Source organism: Onychostoma macrolepis, chromosome 22 (assembly GCF_012432095.1).
Source record: "Onychostoma macrolepis isolate SWU-2019 chromosome 22, ASM1243209v1, whole genome shotgun sequence".
Classification (NCBI taxonomy): Eukaryota; Metazoa; Chordata; class Actinopteri; order Cypriniformes; family Cyprinidae; genus Onychostoma; species Onychostoma macrolepis.
This window is the reverse complement of record NC_081176.1, coordinates 20109964-20133654: the sequence shown is the minus strand read 5'-3', so window position 1 is coordinate 20133654 and position 23691 is coordinate 20109964. Positions and strand designations below refer to the sequence as shown.

Sequence of the window (23691 nt, the reverse complement as noted above, 5' to 3'; positions counted from 1 at the left end):
GGCTGGATAATTTCATGTTCATAATCACCCTGGAGTGCTCAAAATTGTGAATATGAATGGGAATATACCTCAGAGATATTTTACTCATAAGAATTTCAAGGGGTAATGATGATGATTTCTTTCATGATTTTTTTTTTTTTCATTTCCTATACACAACATAATGTGCAAGCTTGTGTGGATGTTATAATAAATAAATAAATATTATTGTATTTAAAATATAAATGAAAATGCATTTTAATGATATATAAATGCTATATTTATTTAAATATTATTACCAGTTTATTTGTTTTATTTTATTAAAAGTCTAATAATAATACACTATTTTATTATATTATACATTACAACATATGGCATAATATAATATGATGTTTTATAATATTAGTATTATACTTATTCTCTAAATATAGAGATCTATGTATTTATTTGTATATTACTAAGAATGTATTTATTTATATTTGTATTATATAATTTATTTATATTGTAAATATAATAATAATAATGATAATAAAAATCTTTATTAAATAATAAAATATATATTACATAATGATGAAATAAATATAATAGTGTAATCTTGTTTTCATCATATTTTTAAAATATAAATTAAAGAGTAATAGAGTTATTTATAATTATATTAATAGTTTATTTATATTTTACAACAACGAATAATAATACACTATTTTATTATAAATATATTACATATTTATGTAATAAATACATATTTATATTACATGTATGTATTACATATAATCAATTTATTATATATTACAAATATATAAAATATAATAAAATAATTTTTATATTTAAAATATAAAAAATCCATACAAAAATAGTCAAATTTAGTCAAATAGTCAAACACTAGTCAAACTACATGATTAGTCGGTTGTTAGACGAGTTCAACAAATTGTCAGTTGTGACCAATCCCTAACATAACTGTGACTAATAAGTGTATTGATTTATCGAGTCTCAGAAAGGTGCGCTGTCCTGTGTCTCAAAGGTGGAAGAGTTCAGGGCTTTTGATGCAGAGAAGGGTTTGAAGATCGCGCAGGTGCTGGAGGGCTTCATCAGCAGGAAGGTGGTGAAGCAGACGGTGATGACTGTGGTCTATGGCGTCACGCGCTACGGGGGCCGTCTGCAAATCGAAAAGCGACTGAAGGAAATCGATGATTTCCCTAAGGTGAGGCTCGTTGCACTTTGCTTAAAATTATCATAGATGGAGTAACAAACTGTGGGATGAAAAATGACTCAAGAGTTTCCATGTGAAACAAACCTTGTCCTGCATGACGTTTGGATGGATGTGGTCGGATCCATATTTTCCAGCCAGAACCTGCAGCTGAAACTCTCCCTGATTGATTATAGACACTTTTTTGATGGAAAAGATCCTCAATCTGGTTCTTGCAGCCACATCTCAGGTTCTTTCTTTACCATACAAAGTCCTCTGTTATCTCCATTATTTCTAGTTATGTAACCTTTTCTTCATCTTGACTTAAAGGTGAAGATAAGCTTAGCAATCTTGCTTTACATCACAGATGACGTGAACTTTAAGGATTTATTTTCTCCCCGTTTGCGTCAGGCTTGATTTCCCCAAGTGCAGCCCTCTGTGGGCAGCCATAGAAACAGGTGACACTCTTCTCATCTCTCCTAAGCTGTGGAGAATGAAAGAGGAATTATCACCTATAGAGTCAAGGGATCTCATCTCCACATTCTGCTTGCTAAAGCAAAACTTTTGATTGTTGATCTTAAACATGTTTTGTGGTGTTACTTTGTTCAAATCTCAGACCTTTTTTGGTGTCTTGAAGACATTAAATTTATTGCCATCTTTGGTTCCATGAAGAACCGTTAACTTTTTCCGTTCCACAAGGTTCTTTAGATTTTTTAAATGTTCTTCAAACTAAGACAAAAATGATTCTGTTAAGAACTGTTTGTTGAAAATTTATTTGGGTAAAAGAAAGTTCAGTTTTATTGGAACTACCAGTGATGTAAGTGTACTCTGATTGGCCAAACGCATATGAAACACCGGCTACACAACATTTAAAAAAAAGTAAAATATTGATTACCGCAAACATGGAAAACAGCGATAATGACATTTAGCTACTTGTATGCAGCGTTGTGTTCTTTTCTTAGCCTCGATGATATGAAGCACTGCAAGTTCTCATTGTAGATTTAGGGCCAGTTTTACTAACAGCTTGCGCCAGTGCAAACCATCTTTTGGCGTTAAAATAGTACTGTCAGGTTTTACTAAAGACACGCAGTGACAAATTAGCGCTGAAAAGGCGTGGACACAGTTATTTTTGCGCCTGACCTTATTGAATATGCATTTGTAGGAGTTTCTCTTTCAGATGCAAAAGTTATGGGAGGAGAGTATTCAAATTAATCACGCAATGAGATTTACTAACGTTTGTGCTCGTCAAATTACTGGTATTTGCGCCATTATTTAACGCCCCAAAAAAGCATGTCTTAAACTGTTTTGCGCTTGAAATGCCTGCAATTATTGTTGCTAAGAGGAGGCACCGCAGAGAACAGAGAGCGCGTGGTAGAAGGGAGAGGATTTTTTCCACAAGTAGCCTATTAATTTATTTGTAATGCCAGAAGAACACATTATCCAAAAATATACTGTAAGTTGCAAAGCCATGATATTTTTAACTTGCTTCAGGAAATAAAAGACGACTTGGAACCCAACTAGGAGTCACGCAATACCAGGTCTATCAAAACTTCAGCCTCCGGTTCTTTTCAATGTACTGTGGCTTCTTTATTTATTTACGATTACGCTAATTTGCGCTGTGCTTGGTATATTGCGTTGGTCAATATGTAAATGAGATGTTGCGTCTGTGTTCTTTAATTTGCGCATTGTTAGTAAATCACCCGCAGAAATTTCCACACCCTTCGGCGATGTTTTGGAATTGTGCTCTCGCGCTAATTTGCCCTGTTTATAAAACTGGCCCGTAGTCACAAATGACTAAATGACTCTTTCATAGAAAACTCTTTTATGAAGTGAACTCACTCAAAGAGTTATTTAGTATAATTTTGCCAGAAAAAGTTTTAGAATTTTTATCATATGTTAATGTAAAAAATCTTGTTTGTTTGTTTGTTTGCTGGTTTTTATTGTATTTTTTATACTTGTATTTTTTAAATAGTTTTTGCCATGAAAATAGCCTAAGATGCTGACATGGCATTAAATAAATTCTACTAATGCTCTTTCAGTTGCGTAAATTGTGCATTTACATTTACATCTCCGTTATCACAAAACACAACAAAAACAGCTCAGAGCACAGAGTCCTCCATTCACCAGTTGTTGATGTTTGTAAATGCCACAAATAAAGACGCTGCTGTCGGCTGCTTCAGAGTTCCTGCTGCCGGTGCGAATGTAACCAGGAAAACGACCCAAGGGAGAAATTGATTCTCTAGAAACGACCCTGCTGGCTAGTTCCTAGAACTGAGTTCTTAGAACTACGTGGTGCGAAAGCCCCTAATGTGCTATTTTCGATCCACAGGACTATATATGGGATGCTTCACATTACCTGGTGAAGCAGGTGTTCAGCAGCTTGAAGGAAATGTTCACAGGGACGAGAGAAATTCAGGTACATACTATCACATTCCCTTATACACTTTTGGGACTATTATATTTTTAACTTGTGTGGTCACATTTACCATTGTTCAGTGAATTTTCACAGGTGGAATTCAGGCATTTTAATAGGAATTCATGCAATTTTGGAATTTCGTGTGAAGGCGAAAGATTTCCCCATGCAGATTTTGCAATATGTGGATTTGTCTTGTTGACCAACAGAAAGATGCTTGGTTTGAAAGTGACGTTTGTGTAAACTGCGCAATAATAAGAAATGTTTCTTGAGCAGCGAATCAACATATTAGAATGATTTCTGAAGGATCATGTGACACTGAAGACTGGAGTAATGATGCTTAAAATTCAGCTTTGCATCAGAGGAATAAATTACATTTGAAAATATATTACAATAAAAACGTATGTTGAATTGTATTAATATTTCTATTTTTTTATCACATCTTAATCAAATAAATCCAGCTTTGATGAGCATATAAGAGACTTCTTTCAAAAGAATCCTAATGACCCACAGTGGTGTTTATCAATGGTTTTTAAACAAAACCCAACCCTTGTTGCTCTTTTTTTTTTTTTTTGAATGAAAAGATTATTTTTGTGAATCGCCAGATATAGTTCTCCCATGATGCAACTGGCTGCGGCTCATGAATTACAGCTGCAGGAAACAGAAAAGGAATGAACGTCCCTGGTGCAGTAGATCAAGGACCAGCCGCTCACTGTCTCCTGTTGCACCCCCTGGGGAGACGAGCAGACAGGCAGAGCGAATGTGAAATATCCCCCTCTTTGCCTACAGACACAAGCAGCTTCCTAAATAGGTCAGATCCTCAGGAGGGACGGCAGTCCAGGTAGTTGATCATTCCCGTTACCGGCAGAAGGTGGTACAGGAGCGGAAAATTGGGGGGCCATGTGTGCCCCGGCTGTTGGTGAACGCTCTGATGAATGGAGCCTCTTCAGGCCCGGCCCGCTTCCAGATGAACAGAGGAATTTATCTCACACAAAGCGTTTTGGGGAGAGCACTGGGGACGTTGCGAATGTGGCAGCCAAGTTGTGCAGCCAGCACTGTTCCTGAAGATCAGCAGGTTTTTTTAAACGCTTCATCTCAGCAACAACTTCCCACCTGTGCGTCTGGATTTTTCCAGCTAGTACAGCCAGAGACTACTTTATGGCAAATACTTTATCGCGATTTTTTTTTTTTTTTTTTTTTTCGGTGAAGACAAAGCATTATGGATAGGGGTTTTGGTTTCAGGTTATCTAGTTCAAATCATTATGCAAATTTGGTTTGGTTCTAAATTCTGAGGTGGATTGGTTGACACTTCTGACACTTTTTGTTCTCTCAGGAATGGCTGACGGAGAGCGCTAGGCTAATAGCTAAGTCTGGAAGAACAGTGGAATGGGTCACGCCGCTGGGACTTCCTATCGTTCAGCCCTACCACCGAATGAAGAACCAAACGGTAAGGGTTTTAAAATTGACTTGCTAACTTAACTAGTTTACCATTTTAAACATATTTGGCCCACAGTTGGACCTCTGACCCCTTATGAGCCTCCATGTTTAAATGACGTAATTAGGGCCCTATGGAATCTGTTTGTTTTTGTTTAGTTTTTTCGTAAAATTCCATGTTTTCTGTTTGAATTTTTCTAGATTCCGTTTTAATATTCTACTTAAATTTGAATAATTAAATAGTATGTCTAATCACTAATAATAAAAAAAAAATAAAAAAAAATCTAATCTAATCATTTATTTCAATTTTAACAATAATAATGCCCAAACGTATTTTATTCTTTCAGAATTCTGTGTTGTATGTTTTAATTTTTCTGAATTGTGTGTTTTAAGATTTAATATGAATGTATTATCAAATTAATGGATAAAACAAACATTTCCTTTTAATTTTTGCCAAACAAAGTGCTGCAAATCTACTGTACAATAGCAATTTGTATTCCTGTCATAAGTTCTTCACATTCTTCAACCAAACTTTTTTTTGGCAGGTTGTAATGAAGACCTTTGAGTTTCTGTGTGTGTCTGGCAATAGTTGTCAAATGAAATTGTGAAAAAAAGTGAAAGTGACTCACTATTTGCCATTTTCTTTGGCAAATTTTCACCAACAAAATACAAATCCACACAATTGAAAATTATGCTTGGGGATGAAAGATTTCCATAAGCAGATTTCACAACTTGTTCAAGCTGGCCATGCAAATTTGCCATGTTGCCATGTGTGAGCTGTGCTTTATCCATATCTACACTATTGATAGTAGAAAATGGAAATTTTTGCCTGCAAAATATTGCTAATGTGACCACACCTTAAGGCCCTTCACTCATTTTGGTATTAGCAAGTTGCCAATTTGTACTTGAACAGGTACTAGATTGATTCGACATTTTCCCTTTTCTGAAAGACACAAGTCTTTCATTTCGTCATCCTTGAGGTCTTTCATTGTACTTCCTCAGCAGAATTCAGCAGGGAGTCCGACCTCTCTCGCCGCCCAGCAGGCACGCTCTTTCTCACTCTCCATCACGGCCTAGATCTCCGTAGCACTGCTGGTCAAAAAGGTCTTGTGCAGCTGGGAGTGAAACAATGAAGTAACGTGGCAGAGGTTTTGCATGCAGACAGCCTGAGTTGCTGTCAGATAGCATCAGCAACAGAGCTGAGACGGCACAGCGGTGGCCTGTAGTGCGTGCCGAGATCCAGCAGAGAGCATCTGGCAACCCGTCTGTGTCATAGCCGCTGAGCATTTGCTGCTGTTGCTGGGTGTGGCTTAATGCCTAATACTAGGTTTAGTATTTTTTTACCATGGGGATAGTTTGCATCAGTAAGGATTCATCTTAAATCTAGATTAAATCAAGGTTTGTCTAATAATTCTGTTGCACCAAACTTTAAACCTTGTTTAAAAATAAGCAGGTTTACATTTAAACCATCATTTTGATCCTGGATTTATTTTATATTTAAGATAGATTAACTTTAATCCTGTTGCTCCATAACTTTAAACTCAGATTTAAATCTCAATTAGGGATTAACTTTAAATTTACAGGTTTAAATAAAATAAAGTGCCTCTACAGTTACAATATGTGGCTGAATGAACAAAGACAGAATCAGTGGGTGTGTCGTCAGGTCTCGGAGAGGTGGTTATTATAAATAAAAATGAAAATTAAAGTGCACTCAGCCAGCAGATCGCGAGGGTCGTAGCAGGTCTTAGATTCTAATCGAAGTCAAATTTGTTAATCTAAGTTTAAAATTAAGTGGTCCAACACAACTCGATTTAAAATCAAACCCAGATCAACAAATCCTTGATTAGCTCTAAACTTTGCTTAATTGAATCCTTGTTGGTGCAACCCACTCTGAAAGTTTAAGTTAAGTTGCATTTTGTTGAAATATTTTAAAATGTAATTTATTATACTAAAGGGTTATAAATCAGGGACAAGCAGTTTTGCATAAATAACAATAAATAAAAAAAATCATAAAAAGGTGTTTCTTCTATTTTGGGCACTTTTTTGTAAATTAATTTTGTGACTTTCATTTTATTCATTAAAAATGCACTGGGCAAAAAGCGCTCGTAGTTGAAGTAACGCTCATGTTCATATCATACCTAATGTGCTGACATTTTTTTCCGCAGTGTTTAAATGAATATACAAACACTGGCTAGTATTTCCCTGCCTTTGGAAGTCAAATGACTTTACAACTGGGCACAGCTAATGTCATTTAGACCTGAATGGCAAGGGCGTGCCTGTTTTCTACTTCATTCCTGTACAGTTTTGAAGAACTGAACCCATTCATTCCTCCTTCACTCCCGGGAATATGTGTAATGTCATGTGCCTGGCCTTTTCGCTTCCATCCCTCTGGTCCACGAATCTAGGCAGTGGAAATAATGTGTAATAGCACCCTAATGGCCTGTGTTGTCCTCAGTGGTGTTCTGCTGTTGTAAAGGTGCCATTTGTTGGCTCTTGCTTTGTAAAAGTGTCATTTGCCATTTTCCAAATGTTTTAAGATGTTGACTTCTAAGTCCAGCACCTAAAGCAAATATGATGGCATTTTTTTTTATTATTATTATTATTAATAATATTAATTTTGTTAGAATAACACGCAATGCATTTTTAAATAATTGTTCTATTGAATATTTGGTAACACTTCAGTAACTCTCACTATTAACTAGTTGCTTATTAGCATTCCTATTATTAACATATTGGCTGTTTATTAGCACTTATAAAGAACATGTTGTACATGACCATATTCTACATCCTTAATCCTATCCAACACCTAAACTTAACTACCTTACTAACTATTAAAGGTTTAGTTCACCCAAAAATGAAAATTCTGTCATTAATTACTCCTCTTCGGAACAGAAATTAAGATATTTTTGATGGAATCCGATAGCTCTCTGATCCTCCATAGACAGCAGCGCAACTACAATGTTCCCAGGTCCAGAAACGTAGCAAGGACATCGGTAAAATAGTCCATGTGACATCAGTGATTCAACTGTAATTTTACGAAGCTATGAGAATACTTATTGTTTTCTTTGCACACAAAACATATTTAAATCAAAAATTACGAGTTACAGTCTTCCGCCATTTTGGACGTAATCAGCGTTGTTTTACATTTAGTGTTATTGTTTTCTTTGCGCACAAAAAGTATTCTCGTAGCTTTATAAAATTATGGTTGAAACACTGATGTCACATGGACTATTTTGTCCTTGCTACATTACTGGACATTGCAGTTGCGTTGTTGTCTATGGAGGATCAGAGAGCTCTCAGATTCCATCAAAAATATCTTAATTTGTGTTCCGAAGATAAACGAAGGTCTTACGGGTTTGGAACGACATGAGGGTGAGTAATTAATGACAGAATTTTCATTTTTGGATGAACTATCCCTTTAATAGGCAGCAAATTAAGGGTTTATTGAGGCAAAAGTCATAGTTAATGGTTTGATAATGGCAAGAATTGGACCTTAAAATAAAGTGTGAATGAATATTTTCTTTTTTTTTATTTTATTAAAACAATTATTTTAAAACAAAAAATTACGATTTGTTGAAGCCTACAATATATGTCAGTGTTAGTTGGAATAATAATAATTTTAATTATATTTTAAACAATAATGTTTTTTTAACTTGTAAAACAGATTCCGTTAGAATTTTCAATTAAAATTTTCCTGAAATTTGACTAAATATCTACTGCAGACTGTACGGTCTGGTCCTAAATATCATGACCCACTTCCACGAATCTAGGTCATCACATTTTATTGGACTTTTATGGAATTTCTGATGGAGGTCGTCATTAACGGCCTCATAAATTCTTCACCGCTTAAGCCCTTTTCTTTTACTGAGCAGGAGATGTGAAGGCCATTTACAGCATTCGGCAGTTAAAATCCTACTCATGTGAATGCTGACTGTTTGATGACAATATAATTAATGTATTCAGTGCTTATGTTTCAGCTTAATTATGATAATATTCAAATTATAATGATTCACTTGCTAAATTTAGCATGAGAGCATCGGCCTAGCTAAAATGTATGAAGTTTGACAGTTCTTATGCCCCTTTTTCTGCCCTTTTTCTTCAAAGACCTGCATATCCCTCTTGTACATTTTACTTTAATGCAGGCATAGATGTATCATGCCAGCATTTGAAGGTGGTCCATGTTGTTATGTATTACGTAGGCCACTAGGTGCATTACTACACACATTCTTCATGAATGGCGCACCCTTTTACTCTCAAAAGACTGTTGATAGGTCAAGGTCAAAGGTTGATCATGTACAACACCATTTAGAGCATTATAGTGAGTCTATATTTATTTCACCTAGCTGTGGAGACACGTTAGGTGGTCACACCAGGGGTTTTCAATTCCCCTGTAAATGTCACACTGACCAGATTAATGTAGCACCATCAAGACCCCATTAATCTCCGACGAGCCTCAGCTCTACCTCCACCTGTTCGCCGTACCATCCCCTACATAGATGAACCTGCATGATGGATCTTAATGACCCTTAATGGTGTTGTGTAAAGGATGAGTTTTACAGCCCCTTTTTATGGTTATCTCTTTTATTATAGTTTTCGTTTCATTAGCATATTGGGTTATTTATGTCTGAGGGGAACCCGTAGTAGTCTGCCAGGCTTGGCAGATCGTCAGCTTCGTGGTTTCAAGGTATCTGGGTCTTCGGCGCACAGTGCAGTTTGCTAATGAGGATTTTTGCTGTGATTGAGGCTCAACTGTTTGACAAGGTCTAAGAACCTGATACGTGAGGAGCATTAAGCTCCGCGCAGACCTATTGCAGGCTTGATCTTCTTCATTAACATGAACTCAAACATCGTGGCTATTTATTCCTTCTGAACAGGAACACCAAAGTCACCATAAAATTAAAACCAATCCTTTTTACTTAATATTCATCACTGGTCTATCTTTTACTCACACTTGAGTTATGTATGACTTTAGTTCTTCCGTGGAACACAAAATGAAAAAGTCATTGTGAGTATAGCTTGATCAATCATAACTTGAACACTTAATAAAATACCCAAAAGTGTCAGCCAAAATGTGTTATAATGGTTTTTGGTAGAAAGTAGTTTTGAAGAAATAGTTCACCCAAAAATGATAATTACAATGCATTTTTTATATTGGACCACAGACCACCAGAATAAGTGTTTCTGCCACCTACTGATTTTACAAGGATTTCACTGTTAAAAGGATAGATCACCCAAAAATGAAAATTTTGTCATAATTTACTTACCCTCATGTCATTCCAAACCTGCATAAGTTGTTTTTTTTGTTTGTTTTTTTGTTTGTTTTGTTTTTTCTTATGTTGAACACAAAAGAAGATATGTTGAAGAATTTTGAAGAACCAAACTGTTGTTGGTCCCCATTGTCTTCCATAATAGCGAGAGCAATAGGAAGTCAATAGGAACCATCAATCAATTTGATTATCTGCATTCTTCAAAATATCTTTTGTGTTCAACTTAAGAAAGAAATTCATACAGGTTTGGAACGACAAAAAGGTTGGGTAATTGATGACTAAATTTTCATTTTTGGGTGAACTATCCTTTGTGAAATCCTTGTAAAATCAGTAGATGCTCTCCAGTCCAGTAGGTGGCGGAAATGCTTCTTCTGGTGGACTGTGGTCCGATATAAAAAAAAAAATGCATTGTAATGTAATTTTTATGTTCATTAAATTCTTTAAAAATCTTTGTTCTGGAGAAGAAAGAAAGTCGTACATGCTTGTAATGACATGAGGGTGAGCAAATGTGTAAATGACAAATTCTCATTTTTGGGTGAACGATTATGTTACAACCAACAGGTATTTGGCATGTGTTTTAGGAGGTGAGTAGTTCTTTATTTTTACTGCAGGTTATTAGTATGCTACACACACTTTTTAACCATTTAGTTGATTCCCGAAATCTTAAATTAAAGTCCATGCTAGTTTTCTTTACACTGAATATCCTGCCACAACCCAGTAAAATAGGCTGTGAAAGCTGTTTTAAGTTGACTTTAAAATTCACCATTAAAAAGCGTTGTTTCCAATAATTGTGTTTGGTTTTCCAAAAATAAAGGTGTTTGGAACTATTAATATTGACATATTAAGTTATATAAAACTTCTCCCACGTAACCTATCTGGGTGTTTTTCTTCTGCTGTGTGACTCTTAACTCAGAACAAAATCCAAATCAGTATTAATTTCAACCCCCTACTTCAAATGTAATCAAGGAAACGTTTTCTCATGCTGCATCAATGAGACACTTCATCTGAGGTCACCTCTCTGTGATTCAATCTCTTGCAACCCACCCTTGATCTTTCTTTACATGGGAAATGGCGAATTAATTAGATGCCAGGGAAATGGGAGTGTAATGCCGTCGTAACAAAGTAAACAAATAAGCCAGGGTGAAATCGGCAGTATTTATTCAGTCACTGTGCAGCACTGTGTCTGTTGATAGGGGAAAGGAAATTACACTTGGGAGGGAACCAGACGTGGGATATGCATCAGTAAAGCTCGCTAATGTGATTGTTTGCTGTTAATCAGTTTAGGGGTCACTTTTGGAGGCAGAAATGTTTCTTTCACAGGCTATACGTCAAGTTGAGGAAAAGCAGTCTGGTAATTCTGTAAGGAAGACAACCAGCAGGGATGAAAGCCGTGGGGAATCATTTGTCGCCTTTGCTTTAATGGCCAAACACTTGCGGTGTCCTTGGAAAAAGGGGAAATGTGATTTCCCCTGGGGCTCTTGTGGTGTTCCTTGTCTACTGTCTAATCCCAAAAGGATGTCAAGCCCCACTGCAACTCTTATGACCCAAAACGCTACTTTTTGACTTCTACATCGTACTAATTGGCTAAAGCTGAAGTTTCGCCTGGTCTGAAAGTCAGATCAAAAACGAGGTGCTTTAATATGTGCACCACAAGATTTTTTTTTTCAATACCAGAAAGATCAGGGCTGTGCATGGCGGCAGAGCATGAATCATCCATTTTAATTGATCCTTCAGCAAAAAAGTTGTTTTTGTAGAAACGTTGATGAATACAGTGGATATTTCAAGAGTATTCCCAGAGGACTTAACCAAGCAAGAGGTCACCGGTGGTATAAAGCCTCTCTCTTGGGGATGCTGAAAGATTAGAGAGTCTTACTGTGAGGCTCAGATGGATGCGTTTAATAAAAGAGGTGGCAGCTTTGTGGATAGCTGGAATCCTTGAAAGCTAGATGTTGCCCTTTTAGCATACAATACAGGATGCTCATGCAGGAAACTGGTCAAATCCCAACCGCAACTTGTCTCGATCCCATTCCTCTGTGCTTTCTTCATCATTATCTGTCATACTCTCTACTTTTAGTTTGATGTAAGGTCTTTTGTAGTTAAATTCTGCAAAAAAAGACACTAGAGAATAGGGCTGCACGATATTGGAAAAAACTCACATTGCAATATTTTTTTTTCCTGCGATTTTATGAAAAAGAAAGAAAAAAAAATCACCAGATGACTTCAACAGCTCTATTTGGGAAAAAAACAATCAATGATTGGGGTGATTTTGTAGGTGAATAATTCAGCATAAAAAATAAGCAAATTACAAATATGATACATATAATAGAAAAATTATACAAATGAAATAAACAGTGCTTTATATTCTTCATGTAAGTCTAACAGTATTCCGTTACAGAAATTGAATAATCAAATGTAAAATAACACTGCATAATCTTCACTGTATAAATTAAATCTACAAAAGCAAAGATTTTTCCCTATGTGTTTTGTTGTTTGATTAACATTCACGACACACAAAGCCTCAGGAACATTAAACTGCTGTGAACCAATACTATCCATTTACTTTCTCGATAGTTTATCTATCGTTTATCTGCGTGGCTCTCACCGTGTCTACACCGGACGCGAGTGGCACAACGCAACAAAATAATAACCCATAATCAGTGATGCTGTCTACAGCGGATGCAGCGCGCACGACAAATCCCCGACATTAAACTGATGCCGCGTTCTATTTATGACGTACTGACACAAAGATCACATGATTTGCAACGGTTGCTTTGTCGCGTCCAGTGCAGACAGCCTCTAGCTGTTGTGGCACGACACGAGCCTGTCGTGAAAATGATCAGTATAAATATAACACAAGTAAACATCGCACATACTGCAATGTGACTATCGCGGATGCACACATCGCAATATCGATGCTGAAACGATGTATCGTGCAGCCCTACTAGAGAACAAGTGAAAGAGATACAGCTGCTCTTTTGCAACATGCTTTCTTTTCAAGAGCAGAAAAAGCACAGGCAGCTGTCCAAGCCAGGAGTCATCGCACTTTCGATAGGAATCCCTTTTCCGCTGTCTGGGCATCGTGCCATCTTGACAACATGGCTTGCTTTGGTCTTGTCTTCCCTAATCAGGAGTTTTAGTTGCACCACCAGAACCAGTGGATCAGGAGTATATTGCAAGTCCTGTTTTCCCCAAGAGCTTTCAAGGATGTACATTGACCCTTCACATGTCAGAAGGCCTGGCTGTCCCCCATCACGCCCCTCAATGTTTCCTCGATTTTGTTGTTCCTGTTAATGAGCCTTAATCGACTCATAAATCATTGCAACTGAAAGGCCAGTTGTCTCGTTTTTCCATACACCAGGAGTGTCAAACTTCCTGGAAGGTCACTGTCCTGCAGAGTTTAGCTCCGACCCTAATTAAACACACCTGAACCAGTTAATCAACGTCTTCAGGATTATTAGAAACTTCCAGGCAGGTGTTTTGGGCTACACTCTGCAGGACAGTGGCCCTTAAAGGAACACGCCACCATTTTTCCATATTCCACTATGTTCTTCCTTCAACTTAGATGAGTTGGTACGTACCTCTCTCGTCTCAGTGCGTGCACTCAATTGCTGTAGCGCCCGGCGCCACTATGCTAGCGTTTAGCTTAGCACCATTCATTCCTTAAGATCTAAACAGGGATGAATTTAGAAGCTACCAAACACTTCCATGTTTTCCCTATTTAAAGATGGTTACACGAGTAAGTATGGTGACACAAAATAAACAGTGGCGATTTTCTATGCGGATAAAAATTATGATTATAATGTATGGCGGAAGAGCACTTCGCCCTCGGCACAGTAATATCATCACTCGAATAGAACTAACGTGACTTTCGCCAAGTCTGCTCAAACTACTACTGATAGTGCAGGCGTGCAGGTCACGTTGGTTGTATTGACAGAAGTTAGAGGGGGAGGAGGAGTTTTCAGGAGTGATATTACTGCGCCGAGGTCGAAGTGCTGCGAAGTGCTCTTCTGCCATACATTATAGTTATCATTTTTTATCCGCTTAGAAAATCGCCACATTTTATATTGTGTCACCATACTTACTCGTGTAACTACTCATGTAACCGTCTTTAAATAGGGAAAACATGGAAGTGTTTGGCGGCTTCTAAATTCATCCCTGTTTGGATCCTAAGGAATGAATGGTGCGAGACGAGAGAGGTATGTATCAACTCGTCTAAGTTGACGGAAGAACATATTGGAATATGGAAAAACGGTGGCGTTTTCCTTTAAGGAGCGGACTTTGACACATATGCCATACCCCATTCCACCAAATCAGAAATCCAAAATGGACAAATTTCACTTCATTTTTTTCTCCACTTTTGCCCCCTTCATGTCCCAGTGAACCTGCACACCAATTAACAGCAAAACCTTTTACCTTACTGTCCCCGTCAGCACTTTCTGTACATTTTCCTTTTGTTTATGTCCATCCGTCACTTTCTGAAACTTCATTCCCTGTCATCCTGCACTTCTCCGTTGAATTGAGCCGCATCGCGATGGGCTCCTGGGGCACCGTAGAAACTAATCAAAGAAGTAATGTGATGGAAGCACCCCTGACGCTGACAGTTCCTATACCGAGAGCAGTCACTCACTCACGGGTTGTAGCCCGACCTCAGTGTCTAGGTGATGGACGCCAACCTTTACTAAGCTTAAGCTCCTGTTCTTTAATGGCATTGTGTCAATATTAGTGGTTTGTGGGGGTTTCTGAGAACATTTGTTCAGTCTTAGATTTAGAGACTCGCTCAAATTTCTATCAGTTTTTGAAGAGGATCAATAGGAAACTTGAAGGTCAGTCTGGAGCAGAAAAATAAGGAGATTGATTGCAATATTCGTATGCATTGGTTTATATTAGAGGTTAATGTGGTAAGTTGGATAAAGGTCAACTAATATCGTATTTAAACTTGGAACATTTAACATAGCAATGCATTTAAAGCCGATTTGTACATGATGCTGTCCTCTGTAAAGAATGCAATACTTAAGATTCAAGCAGTGACATTCCCACACAAGCTGTTTGCTTTTCATTTCATAGTTTCTCGTCACCCATTCAGACTCTTGTCTTGTCTTGTTTTTCGCAGCTCAAGAACAGCATGCAGAGCCTGAGCATCCATATAAGTCATGATGCCAATGAGTAAGTACCTCTCTCTTACTTTGAGCCCTGTATTGACGTTGACCTCTGACCTCTCCCCACATTTCCATGGCTTCTTGTTCGTTGTATTATTTACGATTAATTTGGCATTTTGAATGATTTTTCTGTTCTCTTAATCTTTTCAAGAGATTTTTCATCTTGATGTAAATGATTGTATTGAATTGTTTTTGATTTAAAATGGGTTGCAATTCAGTAAAATCTAATGAAAAAGTAATTAGTTCAAATAAAACGTATTCACCTTAATTGAGAAATTATCTTTGTGTAATTATGCCATTAAAAATCTTAATTTCCATGTCAACACCAGGATTTTTGTAGTTTTGTGAATCTTTTATTCTTTTTATTTTATTTTTTAATTTAGTTTTTGTTTTCACTGTAGTATTATTATTATTATTATTATTATTATTTATTTTATTTATTTTTTGTTTAGTTGTTACATTTCTCAGCACAGTCTAGTGTTGTTGCTGTGCTGTCTAGTGGCATTTCATGTTTACTGCAGTCAGTTTTATAATATACCATGTATTAAAAACTAAAACCAAAAATATTTTATTTCAGATAACGGAAATATTTGTATTTTGTTTTAATTTTCGTTTTAGCACTTAACAATAACACTGTTTCCTTGTGGTCAAAAGCATTTCTTTTGCGTTGTGGCTTAATGTAGCTGTTTTGTGGCTTAATTTAGTTGTTCGGCAGCTGAACTGTATGGTGTTGTGACTTAACAACATTGTGCTTTGAACTTTTGTTTGCTTTATAAATTTCATTGTGATGGGTGCTATGAGCCAACATAATAATGCTGCAGAAAACAAGTATCTTTGAAAGTCTTTGCTATACTATTTTTGTTCTTGTTTGGTTCATTATGTACAGTATCATTGCACCGTACTCCACAGAGCACATTAAACAGCAAATTTGCAAGTAACAGGAACACCTAAAGGCAGCACCTGTGTCACGCAAGTGTTTGACACTATTCTGGGCCTGTCAGTGGATGGCCAGAATTCATTATCATATACAGAAACCCCTGGAGGATATGAAAGAAGCAGAAAGTCCCTCCGATGAGAAGAGTGGCATTTCGTGTTGAAATGTCACTGCTGCACATCCTGTATGTCATTTACTGAATGGAGGGCTACCCGGAATGAACAATGAATTAACATCGTCGCTGGTTTTATCATCTGTTGATGGGTACTTGCATCGGAGACCAAGTATGTTTTGGCTTGTTTGAGTTAGAACTGTGTTGTTTCTAAATGTAACAGTGTTTTAAAGAGAGAGTAGATTGTCTGTTCATTTGTGTTAAACAGAAGAACAAAGGTCACAATGGTTTTAAACAACAAGAGGGGGAATATATAATGACAAATATATATAATATAATTTTTGCAAGAAATATCCCTTAAAGCCTCACTGGTAACTGTTTGTTTACGTGGCGGCAGTATCTTTGCTTATTCGACTCTATCTCTAAGATTTTTATGCATAAACAAATGCACCGTCATCCACCACTTTACCATATGTTCCCCAGTCAGTCATCTTTTATTAAACAAACACTTATGTGCTTCCCACCGAAACCCCAAATGTTCAATCCATAAGCAAGCATCTGCTGTTTTAATACCATCACCTCATTTCACAGTTTCAATCCTTGCAGAGCTTTACCCAAGCTTGGCTAATAACACTTGGAGGAGACTCAGATGGGAGTTATCTTGCTGACCTTCCTCCAAAAGCCGCAAGGACATGATTAAAAACCACTTATGACGGGCCTCGCTTGTATTTCTCTATCTCTGCCTGTCATAGACAACCATACAAGTACGGACTATCACAGGAATCGCATTAGCAGAAGCCAGGGTGCAGAAAGGGGATCTCCTGTTTCTCTAAGATGGCCAAGAGTGCTCGCGGCTAGACTGACAGCCGCCACTGTGATTATATGTCACTCTCAGGCTTTGAGAAATGGCCTTGGTTGTCCATGCAGACCAAGCTGAAGGGCTCTTCTTCTGATATGTACTTCTGATGTCAATGTACCAGATGTCAGTAACTCTTCTAGGTGTTGAAAGAAATTTCAACCTTATCCAAAAGAAGCGCTCTAATTTCCCAGAGGACAGTTTCCAGGTGGGATGCAGCTGAAGAAGCTTGTTCGAGACCAGCTAGAAGAGAAGACCAGACCGAAGTTTCACACAGATCACGAACTGATTCAAAGATCCTTCATGTGCTCTAATTAGAGGCTGAATAGACCCTCATTAATGAGGAGACTTGAATAAATGATGAAATTACGAGGGTGGCAGCAGCTCTCTTGTGGCCAGTGACCTAAAGCCCTTTCTGAATTCCCAGAAATGATCTCCTGCACAGTGTCTCTCTGTGAAGCCTAAAGATTGTAGATGGATAGTTCTTGATAGCTTCAGTACTTAGTATGTATATTATATACATTACCATTCAACGGTTTAGTTTGTTTTTCTAATAAGAATGTAGGATGTTATGTGGTGTACTTTTAAAGGGATAGTTAATTCAAAAATGAAAATTCTGTCATTAATTACTCACCCTCATGTCGTTCCAAACCTGTAAGACCGACCTTTGTTCATCTTCGGAACACAAATTAAGATATTTTTCATGAAATCTGAGAGCTTTCTGACCCTGCATAGACAGCAACACAACTCACACGTTCAAAGCCAATAAACGTAGTAAGCACATCGTTAAAATAGTCCATGTGACATCAGTGGTTCAAACTGTAATTTTATGAAGCTACGAGAATACTTTTTGTGCGCAAAGAAAACAAAAATAAAAGACTTTATTCAAAGATTTCTTCTCTTCTGAGGCAGTCTTCTCTGGGCTCTCACGAGAGTACTACGATGCTCTCATGACTGGCACAGAAGAGAGGAAATTGATGAATAGTTGTTATTTTTGTTTTCTTTGCGCACAAAAAGTATTCTCGTAGCTTCATAACATTATGGTTGAACCATAATGGACTGTTTTAACAACGTCTTTACTACCTTTCTGGGCCTTAAACATGGTAGTAACCTTGCTGTCTATGCAGGGTCAGAGAGCTCTCGGATTTCATCAAAAATATCTTAATTTATGTTCTGAAGATGAACGAAGGTCTTACGGGTTTGGAATGACAAGAGGGTGAGTAATTAATAACAGAATTTTCATTTTGGGGTGAGCTATCCCTTTAACCCCACAGGCTAAGGAAGGGGAATTACTTCATAAAACCCATGATGAAATTTGAGAGTATCTGACCTGAAGCATCACTGTTTTTATTCTGAACTATTTTGCCTGATATGGAGCAGTATAATGAAAAATCCTCAGCCATAATAAGCACACATATTATTCTTTACTCTTTACTGGTTCAGCAGGTGCTCTATGTTGATTGTGTGTCTCTGTCTTGGATGGTAATTAAGACTGACCTACCTGTTCAGTGATGTATGGCTCCTGGCGCTACAGGTGTATGTATTGCCCAGCGAGAAGATGGCTACACCGGCCTTAATTACCCAAGTGTGCTTCGTACCAAGACCGAGCTTGTTCTTCTCGTGCCTTTTTTAGGAAACCAGACAGCATGAAGCAGAAAAACGCCTTCCCTCCTAATTTCATCCACTCTCTGGACTCCACTCACATGATGCTGACATCACTGCATTGTTACAGGTGATGAGCTTACGTTTTTTTTTTTTTTGTTTACATCCCACACTCAAACGGTCTTTTAACACTGGGTTATGTGTTTAAACTTAACAACAAACCACCAATCATATACTTAAAAATGTACCTCATTAAATATTCATACGTTTTGTACAGTCACAGTTTTTCATGCACTGTGTTTTGTTTTAAAATGAAAATTGTAGTGTTGGCCAACAGAACCGGAGAAATTAAGGGACTGTATTGTTTGTTTTTGCTTCTTCAGTCCATGTTATATCTCATAAATATGCAAATAAGCACATTAACTTGAATATTTATTATTGAATTTATTATTATTGTTAATAATAAATGATTATTAATAATAATCTCGCTTTAACAATAACACATTGTTTTTATTATTAATCAGTATAGTTTTATTAATTAATTTTTATATATATGTGTGTGTGTGTGTGTGTGTGTGTGTGTGTGTGTGTGTGTGTGTGTGTGTATATACACACATATATACTGTACATACACACACATATAAATGATTTGCTAAAATCATTTAAGTTCATTTTTTTTCCTCAATGTACACACAGCACCCCATATTGACAGAAAAACACAGAATTGTTGACATTTTTGCAGATTTATTAAAAAAGAAAAACTGAAATATCACATGGTCCTAAGTATTCAGACCCTTTGCTCAGTATTTAGTAGAAGCACCCTTTTGATCTAATACAGCCATGAGTCTTTTGGGAAAGATGCAACAAGTTTTTCACACCTGGATTTGGGGATCCTCTGCCATTCCTCCTTGCAGATCCTCTCCAGTTCTGTCAGGTTGGATGGTAAACGTTGGTGGACAGCCATTTTAGGTCTCTCCAGAGATGCTCAATTGGGTTTAAGTCAGGGCTCTGGCTGGGCCATTCAAGAACAGTCACGGAGTTGTTGTGAAGCCACCCTTCGTTATTTTAGCTGTGTGCTTAGGGTCATTGTCTTGTTGGAAGGTAAACCTTCGCCCAGTCTGAGGTCCTGAGCACTCTGGAGAAGGTTTTCGTCCAGGATATCCCTGTACTTGGCCGCATTCATCTTTCCCTCGATTGCAACCAGTCGTCCTGTCCCTGCAGCTGAAAAACACCCCACAGCATGATGCTGCCACCACCATGCTTCACTGTTGGGACTGTATTGACAGGTGATGAGCAGTGCCTGGTTTTCCACACATACCGCTTAGAATTAAGGCCAAAAGTTCTATCTTGGTCTCATCAGACCAGAGAATCTTATTCAGGTGTTTTTAGCAAACTCCATGCGGGCTTTCATGTGTCTTGCACTGAGGAGAGGCTTCCGTCGGGCCACTCTGCCATAAAGCCCCGACTGGTGGAGGGCTGCAGTGATGGTTGACTTTCTACAACTTTCTCCCATCTCCCGACTGCATCTCTGGAGCTCAGCCACAGTGATCTTTGGGTTCTTCTTTACCTCTCTCACCAAGGCTCTTCTCCCCCGATAGCTCAGTTTGGCCGGACGGCCAGCTCTAGGAAGGGTTCTGGTCGTCCCAAACGCCTTCCATTTAAGGATTATGGAGGCCACTGTGCTCTTAGGAACCTTAAGTGCAGCAGAAATGTTTTTGTAACCTTGGCCAGATCTGTGCCTTGCCACAATTCTGTCTCTGAGCTCTTCAGGCAGTTCCTTTGACCTCATGATTCTCATTTGCTCTGACATGCACTGTGAGCTGTAAGGTCTTATATAGACAGGTGTGTGGCTTTCCTAATCAAGTTCAATCAGTATAATCAAACACAGCTGGACTCAAATGAAGGTGTAGAACCATCTCAAGGATGATCAGAAGAAATGGACAGCACCTGAGTTAAATATATGAGTGTCACAGCAAAGGGTCTGAATACTTAGGACCATGTGATATTTCAGTTTTTCTTTTTTCTGTCAATATGGGGTGCTGTGTGTACATTAATGAGGAAAAAAAATGAACTTAAATGATTTTAGCAAATGGCTGCAATATAAAAAAAAGAGTGAAAAACTTAAGGGGGTCTGAATACTTTCTGTACCCACTGTGTGTGTGTGTGTGTGTGTGTGTGTGTGTGTGTGTGTGTGTGTGTGTGTGTGTGTGTGTGTGTGTGTGTGAACAATAATATCCATTGCTTTTTGTTTTGTTTTTTTAAATGTGGTATGTACATTTTCCAAGTACATTTTCCTGTTTTCTTCAAACATGCAGGGCTGGTCTGACGTTTGTATCTGTCCATGACTGTTATTGGACCCATGCTGTGACGGTGGACATCATGAACAGGGTGTGTAAGGAACAGAGCGTTCACTGCCGAATATTTTTCAATGCATATTCTTTCAACAGGAATGACTAAGCAGCCCAACCATGTCAGCTTAACAGCCAGATGTTTGCATGCTGAGTTCACCATATGTTCAGTAACCAACCCTGTCAGCATGGGTTATTTTGGTATTGAATGGCCATACCGCTCATCCTCTCAACTGAAGCATTTTTTGGAAAGCTGCCATTAACTCGACTTATCTTCAAATACAAAAAAAACTTATTTACTTTAGCGTTTAATTTCATTTACCTCAGCTGATTCCTTTCAAAGATCGGTTTTAGAGCTAATTTTTTCTCTTGCTTTGATTAAAAAAAAAAAAAGGAATAATTCCCCCAAAAATGAAAGTTATGTCATCATTTACTCACCATCATGTTGTATCACTGGCTTTACTTACTTAACAGTCACCTTCATTAGATAAGCTTAACCTCCATGTGACACTTGCGATGAACTTCTGAAGCTTAATAACTCCATCTATTCTTTTAAACCATATTCAGCTGTCTGAATTGAGACTCTTTTTGGACTTTTATCTTTTCCCATCCTTCTCTCCTTCTGTGAGTGGTCTATTGTCTGCGAGTCTTTCCCTGACATGCTTTGTGACCACAGATGCCTCTTAAAATGGGAAAGTTCAAATAGAAGAGAGGTGAAATGTCTGAGGGAAAGGGAACGCAAGAGGGAGATAGCATTGAAGTCGGCGCATTAGTGTGCATAATGATTGACTGAGTGCTCTTTGTCGCTCCTCAGGTGTGTCGTGAGCAGTTTGTGGCTCTGCACAGTCAGCCCATTCTAGAGGAGCTGTCCGGTTTCTTCTAAAGAAATATTGCAGCAGGCCACCGTAAGTCCCATTGCATATTGCCAGTTTTTAGCGACTAAATGGTATTTAACTACTATAATTAGTTAGATACTAAACTGATAACTACTAGGGATGTACTTAAAGAAAAATTATACATTTGAAATAAATAGGTTGTATTTAATTGTTCGTAAATATCAAATATTGAGAGATAAACAATTATTTTCACGTTAAGGCCGATAACCGATAAATTACTGATATGATGCTGCTTTTTTTTAAGAAAGAAAGAATGAAAATTAACACTTAAAATGGAAATAAAGAGGCCAATAAGGTCAATAACTGATAAATGGCTGATATTATAAATCTATGGTGGTTTCTTTTTAATAAACACAGAAAACTATAAAATAAATAGCTTGTATGCTGCAAGTAAACATGGAATAGGCAAACCATTAAATATCCAATATCAGGTGATACTGATACATTTAAAAAATAGTAATTAACCACTTAAATGCTAACTAATGGAGTACTGATATTGAAAATTTGGCATTATACACCTATAATTACGGTATCCTTCTGTTTATGGCCAATAACCGATACATGGCCGATATATTACAAATCTATAATACTTAAAGAAAATTCATACACATTTAAACAGTGTGTATAAATACTTTGTGTTTAGAATTAAATATCAAATATTGGCAGATAAATGGTCATTTCCATATTAAGGCAGATAACCGATAAATACTTTTGGAAACTAAAAGTGAATTTGTAAAAGGATGAAACCATGAAATATCCAATATCAGCCAATAAATATCCAGTATCAGGTGATACTAATAAATAAAAAATAGTTAGTATTTACCACTAAACCGCTAACTACTGGAATACTGATATTAATATTCAGCCAATACCATTAATTATAGTATCTTTCAGTTTATGGCCGATATTACAAATCTGTATTACCGAAAGAAAACTGATACACACTAAAATGTATAAATAGTTTGTATTTAGAAATAAAAGTCAGGTAAGACTGATAACCGATAAATTGCTGAAATTATAAAACTGTGCTACTTTCTTTTGGTAACACTTTATTTTGATAGTCCACTTCAGACATTCTGAAAGTAACTTTGCAAGTACATATCAACTAGCAGTCATTAGAGTATTAGTAGACTGTCTGCTTAATAACTTCTAACACTTTATTTTGATGGGTCCACAACATACAACATACAACATACTGACTATAAGAAACTTTGCAAGTATATGTCAACTTATTCTAGTAACCCTAAACCTACCCTGCTGAGAGTTAGTAGACATGTACTTACAAATTAATGATAATTATTTGACATGTAGTTGACGTGTAGTTACAGAGTTACTTATAGTTGGTAGAATGTCTAAAGTAGACTATCGAAATAAAATGTAACCTAACCTTTCTTTTTTTATTTTCTGTAATAAAAAAAGGAAATAAATAAACACTTTAAAACTATAAGACCAATAACCGATAAATGGTTAATATTATAAATCTATTCTGCTTTTGTTAAAAAGGGATGAAAATA

At 37.1% G+C, this 23691-nt stretch overlaps 1 protein-coding gene across 1 annotated transcript in view; it reads left to right on the top strand.

Annotated features, from left to right (window-relative positions):
- polrmt (polymerase (RNA) mitochondrial (DNA directed)) overlaps window positions 1-23691 on the top strand; it is a 52542-nt gene that overhangs the window by 26260 nt on the left and 2591 nt on the right. The window contains 8 exon segments of the mRNA XM_058760096.1: window positions 995-1174; window positions 3489-3575; window positions 4906-5019; window positions 15384-15436; window positions 18965-19063; window positions 21249-21321; window positions 22096-22150; window positions 22153-22186. Of these exon segments, the coding sequence (XP_058616079.1) occupies window positions 995-1174; window positions 3489-3575; window positions 4906-5019; window positions 15384-15436; window positions 18965-19063; window positions 21249-21321; window positions 22096-22150; window positions 22153-22186 (695 nt within the window).